The sequence below is a fragment of the Habropoda laboriosa genome, unplaced genomic scaffold, assembly GCF_001263275.1.
Source record: "Habropoda laboriosa isolate 0110345459 unplaced genomic scaffold, ASM126327v1 scaffold107, whole genome shotgun sequence".
NCBI classification, from domain to species: domain Eukaryota; kingdom Metazoa; phylum Arthropoda; class Insecta; order Hymenoptera; family Apidae; genus Habropoda; species Habropoda laboriosa.
Genome location: NW_017100249.1, coordinates 2,593,704 through 2,604,832, shown reverse-complemented (window position 1 = coordinate 2,604,832; position 11,129 = coordinate 2,593,704). Strand labels below are relative to the sequence as shown.

At 43.3% G+C, this 11,129-nt stretch overlaps 1 protein-coding gene across 2 annotated transcripts in view; it reads right to left on the bottom strand.

Moving 5' to 3' along the window:
• LOC108572175 (diacylglycerol O-acyltransferase 1) overlaps nt 1-11,129 on the bottom strand; it is a 116,861-nt gene that overhangs the window by 77,872 nt on the left and 27,860 nt on the right. For both annotated transcript variants that reach the window (XM_017934373.1, XM_017934372.1), the window contains exon 4: nt 1,471-1,523. In XM_017934373.1, the coding sequence (XP_017789862.1) occupies nt 1,471-1,523 (53 nt within the window). The remainder of the gene's footprint in view (nt 1-1,470; nt 1,524-11,129) is intronic.

Genomic DNA, 11,129 nt, shown 5'->3' with positions numbered 1-11,129 from the left:
GCAATCTTGAAAAGAAAAAAAGAATTGAGAAAATGGAATTTGCCCAAAAATTTTTGTCCCATCTTGTTCACTTTTTGAAATCATTTAAATTACACATAAAAATGTTCTCGTACCACAGCTACAGAAGATAATTAGATGACCCATTCCGTAGATTCGCGAGGAAGCTAATTGTAAATTTGTAAAATTGCATAAGAGCTACGTTTAATAATCGGACAATGTTATAAAAGGTTGAAAATTTCCTACCTTTATCACACCATCTACTCTCCTCCGTCTTTTCCCTTGTTACTACTGCACTATTAACCGAAGTATCAAACGAAAGAACGATGTTCCTAAGTAACCTCTAATAGGCTCGCTACCTCCTTCGTTTGAAACCGGTAAAACACTGATTTCCACGGGAGAAAAAATCGCCGCCGGTGGTTTCACGGCAGGGCTCATTATGTGACACGTACAGAAAGTCCGTATATTCCTTAGGAACGGTCTGCGCGAGTCGTAAACTCATGAAGTCTCAAAATTACTGACCAGGAAATTGCTCCTCCGTGCCCGTCGCGGCTCTAAACGAAAAAATTTAATTTCCAAAACGTAAATAGCCGCGTCCGTGTCGGCTTTACGACTCCGTTCGTTCGCACACCAAGCAGTTTTCCCGCGAACCTTCTCCCTCTGTGTGTCCAACACAGCAGAAATTAGAAATTGAATTTCTACCCCGTTGGATTCCACGGAATTGCTGATAATTATCGAAATCGTGTTGTTCCGTACGGCGGGAAACTTCTGCTTCGTTGCAGCATCGTTCTCGATTACACAACGGAGGACGTAAAAAGAGTGGAGAAACGTTTCACGACCGAATTTGTGGATCAACGACGCCCGGAATCGACGATACACACGCTGCAGATGTAAAAGGTGTGTACATTCGTGAATGGAGAGAGAGAGAGAGAGTCGGTAATCGTGTTCGATACGAGAAAAATGCAACGATACAACGTTTCACTCGAACGTGTGTTCGTCCGCCATTTTTCCGGCTCCGCGGTCGTGTAAAGTTTCCCTCGAGCGACGCCATATGCTCGAGATATTATTATTAGTTTAGTTCAGCAGCGTTCTTCTTGTCAGAATAGAGAGAAGGGAGGGATGGCGCGAGGATATGGGAGTGTGTACAAGGGTAGGGAAAAAGCAACGCAAAACGGGTGAAAAATATTTTTCCAACTTTCGTTGCCACGTTTCGCCCCGTGAACCACTGCGTCACACACTTTTCGACACACCATGCTCGGCCGATTTACTTTTTCTCCTGCACCAACCAACCAACCCCCGCGAGTGCGCGAAAAAATGTACAAATTTTTCCTACACGCCTCCGCTGGAAAGTTTTTTAATATCCTGCCGCATCTCTCGTGTGTCGCGGGTATTAGCACGGGGAATACGTTTCTCGCTAGTCGTTTTAAAAAAATCAAGGGGAGGAGGAAGGGCGATATTAAAAGGATTACTCACCACGGATAGTCCCTTCTCGATCAGCAGACACATCACAATTGGCACATTCGAATCTGTAACAGAAAGAGAGAGAGAGAAGATCATTCAACGATCGGTACAAGTGAACAAACGAGAACGAACGAAGGGATGAACAAATGAATTTCGGACAATACCACTTGTTCGATGCCTCGTTCCGTACGTTGTCTCTGCGTTTTTTTTCCTCTCCCCCGAAATGACAAACTTCGAAAGGGTCAGTCACCCAGCGCAGCGGTCCCGTCCTCTGCAACGAACTGCAGACAGCAAGTGACGAGTGTCTGTCACACGATGTGACGTTCCAGAGGCAATCGAAAGAGAATGGCAAGGGAGAGAAACGGAGAAAAAGGGGGGCGATTGAAGAGAAAGAGTGGCGCGTGTGGCGAAGGCTGTACAGCGAGGATAAACGTTACTGGTGATCGAGAGCCTCGCTCGAATGGGGTTCGAAGGGATAACACACAGAGGCGAACGTGCACATTGGAAGACACATGTACATCGACGACATCCAGAGAGAGAGAGAGAGAGGAAAAAAGAAAGAGGGGAAAACCCGATATCGAGCTAGCAGCGACGAAAGCAACTCACCGATAAATCAGCCAAAATAGCACTCGCTACAAAACGGAAGCTCGATTGAACGTCGTGTACCTACGAGTTAACGGGAAGGACCAAGGCCGTGGGGAACGTTAACGATCTCTGGCGTACCTTCTATGGTTTCGCAAACAATGGAGACAGAAGTTTCGGTTAACGTGTACCGTTTCAAATAGTAGCGTTGCGTTTTTTTTTTCTCGAATTTTAGAGGTGGGTAGAGCGATGAAAAATCTTGGAGAGAGACATTAGTGGAGATAATATTGGGAAGTACGGAAACGGACGATAAAATATAGAACATCAAAAATAAACGTCGAAATTTGGATATTTTTAGCATGGAAGATGAAATAAAAAATTTACAATAGCTGTTGGAATTTCAAACTTCTTAAAACGTATGTTAAAATTAAAAAAATATAAAATAGACCTTAGGATTTGAATTTGTGGAGACAGATGTTGATACACAAAAATTCCGAATAGTCTTTACGATATGAATTTTTGTAAGGAGACATTAATATCAAAAAGTTTAAAAATAGCAGGCAAAATTTGGAGAGAATAATATAATACACTGTTTACTTAGTATTAGTACGAAATATAGCGTAAACGTAGCTAAGGGAAAGATACGTAAAGAATTACAGAAGATGGTATTACAATTCCACGAATGTCTGACCAATAACGAACCTAGACTACTGAATTCAGGCTTCACCCCTTGTGTTCTTCGCTCAAGAAGAACGTTCCTTCTTCAGCCGCACAATTCGCAAATTTTCAATCCTGCCACTACCTTCTCCCTTTACTCCACCTACTTTCACATCCCTCCACGCCTTTTCCATCCGCGCAATCATGCTTTTATCACACCATAAGCTTCTCGAGATAAAGTAAAACCGAAGGATCTATCGGAATAAGTTGAATTTTACTGAGAATTACCAAGGTGCCGTAAGAAAATTCTTTATAGAGGAGAAACAACAGTGGCGCGGAATATTCGAAAAATTGGAATTCCTTTTTTTGAGAATTCGAGAAAAGATACGAGCGCGGAAACGAGTCGCGATCGGGACGTCGGTAAAATATGAATTCTATCCCGCGGTTCGTTCCTTTCTTATTATTCCATAAGCTGTTTTCAAGAGTCGACCGAGCCAAAACACTTGGGTAGATTATGCTAGATTCGACGCAGACGAGCGTGATACCGCAGGTACGTACGTACGATTTCATTTCGAGCGGTTCGTCCTCTCATATTCCTGCAAGTATCGTCCGCGGCCGTGCATAAAATATGGCGAAACTTAAATAAGTTTAAGAGATGCAACCGTACGATAGGCGCGCCAGCAAAATTGAGAGCCTCCGTTGGAAACAGGTCACGGACCTCGAACACACAAAACGCTTCAGAAAGGAAACGCTCCTCGGGCGCTACGAGGATATCAGCGTAAATTAAACTACGACGTTTTAATTATCACGAAGGATTATTCTTCGGATGGCTTATCTATTCCGCGAAACTCGTACAACAACGCCGGATCGATAATTAAGGAATATCGTACGACATCGAGGGAAAAAGTATGCGATTGCACGAGCGTGTCCCATAGATTATTTACTCGAACTACTTTCGAACGAAGAGTATCGGTCAGATTTATCGACGTACACGTTACGGAAGAAGATCGACTAGATGATTAAAAACGAATTAAGAGCAATTAGAGTTTCTCTCGGGGACGAAACAAGTACAACCCTAAGGTAGCGTCGAATTCACCGATATTTCACCGGTGATTCGCGACGTTGACGCGATATCAACGATCGAATTCACGCGAGAACTAACAGCGAACGTCACTCCTTTGACGTTCGAAAATTGAAAGAGCATATCACGGACGTGTACGAAGGACGGGTAATATCTCCAGTTGAAACTTTCGTCAATTTCCGATTAGTCATCTGTACAGCGATCGAAATTCCGCTCCGCCTCTGCTTTTCCGCCGCTATCTCTCTTCCATCTCTGTCCATCTGTATTTTATTCTATTATTAACAGACAGCCAGATAGAACCACCCCTCCTCCCCCGGTATCTTTCCATATAATCTGCAAATACTTCGTTACATATTTTTTCCGACAAACAATCACCGAACCTCGTTATCCCAGGTGGAAATTTTTGTTTGATTAAAATATTTGCGCGTGCGGTTACCTTGGTCGCCGGCCGTTAATTTTTCAAATCAACTGCGCGTTTTCGAATCGATTCTCATGCTACGAACGTGGAAACCTTCGCTCCGGTACCCTCGGTGAAACCGGGAAAAAAAAAATCGCAAAAATTCGTTCGACAGATCTAATACGCGTAAAACCTTTCCGCTCGTCGATATTTAATCCGAATACGAACGTGGGGAATTCCCCGTCATCGCGTCAAATGTTTCGTTAATAGACGTTACTAGAGGGGGCGTTTCCGTTGAAAAGAAATTCGAGGCTCGCTCGTTCGACTCTCACAAAGCAGCGAACAGTGAGCGTAGGAAACACAAAAAAAAAGAGGGAGAGAGAGAGAGAGAGAGAGGGCGGGAAAAAAGGCAGAGAGAGGCCACGATTGTTTCACCATGGCCGACACGTGTTCACGTCGACTAATTACGAGCTCTTTGAATTCGAACGCGTTTTACGAGTTTCCAGCATTTTTCTGGCCCGTAGCAGGCCGCCGCCGCGCGATTCGAACACACTCGCGTTTTCATCCGGCGCTGAATTACGCGCACGTGCGCGGCCCGCCGCGAACGAAGCAAGACAAATAGACTTGATCGGCGAACCAAATGCGTTTGCATTAAGCCACCGGGTAGAGCGGTGAAAAAGTTCGTTAATAATAGAATCGTCGATTAATTCAATAAATAACACGTTCACGTGTTTCGGTATATTTCATTCGCCGAGGATAGAAAAAAGCCACGGGACAGAGTAGTCTCGCTGGGAATACATACATATATTTCTTTTTCAAACGAGGTTCGTTATATTCGTTGAAATTATCACGAGTGCGCTTCACTCGGATAAATCTGCCATTGTTTCCTACGCTGCCTCTCTCTCTCTCTCTCTTTCTTTCTTCCACTATGGCATAAATTATACTTTTCGAAAACCAAACGTCAGAGAATCTTCTCTGCCTTTCTCCCTTTATGTGTCCTTATCTCTGTGAAGCAGGTAGATAATGGTAAGTGGGTATATATCGGTGGTAACGAATGAATTTTTCACGTTCGATCTGTAGAATTTAGTCCGAAAATTCCGTATGCCAGTTCGGTGTATTCCACCGTGAAAGAACTTCTTCCATTGTCACAACTGAAGCTTAATAACGTGATCTAGTGACGGCTTTATTCGATAATGCACGAAAATTTCTGATCCACTGATTGTATTATATCGATGAAATGTCATTTCGACTTGTCGAGCTTTCTCGGGACAAACGATTCCTTATATCTCAGAGTGTGATGGAGTGACTAGTATCAACTGGGATACTCGTGATCTTCGAATCTTCTCGAGAGTGATTTTAAAATGAAATTTAATGCTCCGACCTAATCTTATTTTGTCTCTTTTAACCCTTTCTTTTCCTGATTATGCATCTAAGCGTCGGCTATTTGCCGTTTCATTACTACATTAAGTAAGAAAAGATGTATTATAGATTAAATTTGGCAATCTTCAGTTTTACAAATTAAATGGAAAATTGAAATTAAAATGAATTTTTCTTACCGATGTAACTGTTTTTATCTGACTGGTTATTACACGTCAAAGGGTTAAAGAAGATACCAGTAAATGTTAAGTCTTAGCAGACGAAATAACCGAGTTAATGAGACTTTCAACTTTTGCAATTTTAATAAAAATAATATTTATCGAACCGGTTCCGATGCTCTCCAAATCTTCGGCAATCAGTCACAACCGGAAATCTTCCGCTTTGGCGAATAAAGGGAAGAGTAACGTCGATAGGGGGGAGTGTATTTATATGGACAGTGAACGGAGCGAATTAAACGGAAAAATAGCTTCCGATGAGAGGTGTAGGAAACAAAAATACACGAATCGTGGCTCGACGTGATGTAGAACGTTTCCACGAATTCCACGTATTTGCATAACACGCTCGTATCGAATTTGCGTCGCGTTTCGCATAATTGAGTCGCGATGCGCGTGCACACAGTTTTTTCTTTGATCCGTTCGACGATTTTATTTGAAGCACACGCTACGAGAGAGGACAGAAGTGGGTGTAGACGGGAAAAAAAAAACGTTCCAAGCTTGTAGGGTCCCATTTACACGACCGAAACGCGTCAAATATGTCGACGATACACCCCGGAATACGGAGCCGATTAAATGTAGGGGGAAATTGGTTACATATTCCGCGCGGTACACGCGTGTGTTTACGCGTGCAATTTCGCGGCGACACTTTGGTTTTCACGCCGTAACACAGGCCGTGATAAAATCAAATTTTATACCCGCTGGGAAAAATCTGGCCGCGTAAACAGCCCCGCCGCTCTGTTATTTTAATGAATAATTGTGCCCGACGGCGAGACACACGACGGTGAACTTTAAATAAAATTCTGCCACGTATTGAAACAATAACTCGACGTTGGATGATTACTGATGCTCGTAAATCGAGTATCGTGTCACTGGCTTCCCTTGGAATTTTATAATTGCCCGAGTATTAAGCTTGGAAAAGACCGCCTGATACACACAGGTTGAACCTCGCGCAACGTAATCGCATTAAATTGTTCCATTGTTGGTTAGCGGAACGATGGACGTTTTGTATTTTCTCTTTCGATACGGTTCAAAGGAGAATTTTCAGATTTTTTTATTGGGCGTTTTTTTCTGCGAATTTTGCAAGATCACTTTGCAAGATTTTTACAGACAAGTGGTGTGGAATAAAAATGTGATCACCTGCAGGAGTGTATTTCGAGTATTACATCTCGATAAAATTTGTCGATACCTTGTCGTATGGAAAAATTGAAAGCGTTCCTGAGAAGTTGGAAAAATAAAACTGGTGCAGTGTGCTGTAACCCTCTTGCGGGGCACTTTAAATTGGAGCTGTTACAAAAATCTGAATATTCGAATACTAGGAAAATTGGAATTTCAACTTAGAGTAGTTAGATATTGCACAAGTGGCACAGCAAGTGGAATATTCGAATATTCGAGGTGTACGAAGTATTCGACACAATCCGAAATTCAAACACTTGGAATATTCGAATCATCCGAATAAAGAACTCGTATTCGAAATTATCTGAATAATTCGACAATTCTAAATTTTGCAACCCTCCTTTAAATCATATTTCGCGATACCAAATAACATTTCGACCGATCCATTAACAACGAAATAATTTAGGGTGATCACATTACGCGGTTCACCCTGCATAACGAAAATAAACCGTGACATGTTATATGAGAATTACGGGGGACGTATCTACGGTTTTGGAAATTATACTCTGCACAGTGATAAACTATCAGCCTGTAGATTAACCCGGAGAGAAACCGCGATAAACGGAAAATATTATTTCAACTTTCTGCCCGGACCTTCAACCGCCAAGTGCTTATCCAAAATCGACCGGGAAAGCTAAATGCCATTATCGTAACGAGAGACAATACGAGAGCGCATACTGTTTGCAAAGCTCAAGAGGTTTCAAACGATTTGTGCTGGAAAATGGCTGCTACATTCGGCTTTATACGTTTTCCAGGATTTAAAAGACATAAAAGTTACCAACGGGTAAACAAAAAAAAGGCATTCCACGAAAGGAATATCGATGAAATTAGCGAAATAAATGATTTAGAACACCGTTGAAACCGGAGAAGAACAGAACAAAACAAAACAAGAGAGAAAAGAACGTCAGAATGTATCAGATAAACGATCGATAGAAAATTTCCGGGGGTTTTCTCTAGCGTCGAAACTCTCTCCCGCGCGTATTTCCTAATGAGCCACGGCAGTTTGCTCCCTAACGAGCCGACCGCCGTATTAACAGGATCAAATTTTTCAGCGAATTCATCGGGAAGGGAGTGAGAGCACGAGTGAAATTTTGTTTTATTTTTTTCTTTCCTCCACCAGAGAGAGAGAGAGAGAGGGACGAGATGAGCAGTGGTATCTGGAGCCTCGAGGGTAATCGACCTCCACTCTTGAGCACCTCTCGGATCTCAGCCGCTAATTAAGACTTTTACTTTTTCCTTGGTAAGTCTCTTCTATCTTCTCGAGTGTCCAGAGGCTAGGTAGGAGAGGCAAAAGGGGACAAGACGACGACAACTGGCGTTGGTTACGGACGTGGGCTCGTGAAAAACCGTCGACTGAGATGGCGCGAGAGCACAGCTGTCGGAAACGGGACCAAGGGGATGGCCGCTGGGATAAGATCAAATCCGAGCAGGCAAATTTTAATTATATCCCGACATCGAGTTGGCAACATTCCTTCGTTTTTAATAAAACTTTCGTGGAAAAAGAGGCTGGAGAACGAGGGGGAGAGGATATTCATTCGTTCCGGGGTAATTCGTGAGTTGTAATTTATAATTTACAAGCAATACCACAGGGACGATTGCCACGAGGACAAAGTGTTTGAAAAAGAAGAAACGAATGGATAGGAGTAAGACGGACAAATTTGTAATTAGAATTTTTCCAACGATAAATCTCGCGACGGTTGGAGTCGCGAAATTTTGGAAAATATCGTTAGTAACATCGAGCCCGTTTAATCACTGTGCGCACAGCGAGAATGGATCGCGTTTCAAGGCACAATTCGGAGACTCTATCAATTCGAGAGAGAGAGAGAGCAATTTATCATGCCGCGGGTTCGTGATAAATGACAAAAGGGTTACAGATTTTGAAGCACCGTGGAATTCAGCCGTACCCGAGTCGTGCCGATCGTGTCGAATATAATGGTAACCAGGGATTGGGACCGGTAACCTGCTCTTCTCTCGTCGAAACTCCCGCACCGTCTCGATATCGAGTCAAGATTCTAAATTGCGCATATAAATCTCTACGGTGGTGGTTCGCGAGGCCGGAAAAGCGGAGGGTTAAAGTCGCGTGAATCCGCGAAAGCCTTCATTCGAATGGCGCGAGCTCAGTTCAGGATCAAGGATATATGAAGAAGAATAGAGTGGAAAAAGAGCCGCGACTAAAGAGAACGAAATACGGAGCGAAAGGGAGGAGAGAAAAAGGGGTGCTCGAGATATAAATACTCGCTTGAACTCGAGAGATGAGGAGTGAAAGCAACGATTTTCAGTCGGTAGCTTCTTTTTCTCTCTCTCTCTCTCTCTCTCTCTTTCTCTCTGTTCTCCCGCCTCTTTTTCTTCCTCTTTCTTCGACCCGCTTCTTCCCACTCCTTTTTTCCACCACCAAGTTTTTTTTTTTCTATTGCCAGAGCGGCGGCGTCGCCATCAACCAGAAGAGGTTCACGAGTACCCTAAACCGCGGGGCGCCAAGTGCTAATTACGAATAATTATGAGTACTAATTAAGGCTTCCCTTTGCAGCGGCGCACGAATTACGAGCAAAGGCGTGCGTATAATATACCCGCGCTTTAACGGCGCTATTAAACGCATGCTAACACCATAGAAATGATCGGCTTTGAAGACACGCAATGTACCCGCAGACACGAAACTTTCGATGGGGCCTTCTCGTGTACTCGAGGGGGCGAACTTCTGCCCTCTCCTCGTTTACCTGAAATTATGGAAATCCGGCGCGATCTAATCATTGCTTTACACGCCGTTACCCTCCCCCGTGTTTTTTCAATTTTCTCCGTCATTTTTGCAATAGCCGCCACGGTTCGCGTAGGTATAAAGACGTTCGGCGTGATGAAAATTACGGCAAGCCTGGAGAAGGTAACACGACTGTGAAAAACTCCTGAATATAATTATTTTTAATTTATCCAGAATTATTTCGAATTTTTCTACTAACTTTTTCATCGGTGAAATTACGTACGGAGTTATACCTACGTTCGTTAAATAATCCTCTCGTTTGTATAAAACGCGGAGAAAATTAATCGATTTATTATTAAGCAGAGCTTAAAACCCTTCGGCATAAAGCTGTTGCACAACCAAGAATTAAACATGTTGCTCGTTAACGGGAGCACAAACAGCTTAACCAAACATAGCTCGTTTTATCCCGGCTGTTAAAAAATTAAAAGCCTCTTCGGTAATTCCCTGTGCGAATTCTTGAATTGCAAATAAATCCCTTACATCGCTAATTGAAGTTCGATCCGAGCAAAAATCCGGCCACTCCCTATAGGTACATTCGTACAATTCAAAGTCGACAAGTGTTTCTGATAAGCATGGTATTTAACCGGCTACATCGGCCACAATAAGCATTAAACCGGATCGCAGGTGGCGTACGCGTGAAAGGCTTTCCGCAGGCGCAATCTCGCATTTAATTCGATTATTATGGCCTGCTCCGTGTACAGGCGGTGGATTAAGTAATTCGTGGATTCAGGTCCCGGGTCTCTCCCTCTCTCTCGCCCCCGTTTCGCCGCCCCGTACCACCAACGGTGCAACCTATACTTTCCCATGAATTAACGCAACGCCACGTGAAAATCCGTTTCCACGATTTTCTCGCAGCGGTGAATGCGGAGAACAGTATACAGATGTACAGTGTGCAATGGAACCGAATAATCGATGGTTCAGGATCGATGGGAGGATATAAAATCGACCGCAGAAACGACAGGAAATTTTAGCAAAATCTCAGAACGCTCGTAAAAAGTTCCAAAGGAGCACGGAGCTCTTCGGTAATTCCCAGGAAGTTCCAAAGACTTCCTAGGTTGGGAAAATCCTAGATTGGTATCCCTGAAAACTGGGGACTAATTTTGGAAAATCCAAGGTTGACACTCCTGAAATTTAGGGATTTACTTCTCTGAGAGATTCTAGGTTAAGAATCCTGAAATCTGGGGCCTTTAGTTTTTGAAAAATCCTCGGTTGGTATCCCTAATCATTTAGGGCTTTATCTTTTGGGAGATCCCAGGTTGTTACCCCTGCGGTGCTGACATCCGCACTCTGTGGTCCCCGATTATTCACTGCCGGCTTATTATATCCCTTTGTGTGGAATAACTTCGGGTCGAGTCGAGTCGAAAAAAAATTATCATATCCGCGTTAATTACGACCGTTGGAAAAAGTTCAGCATCTCAAGAATAACCCAGTGATACC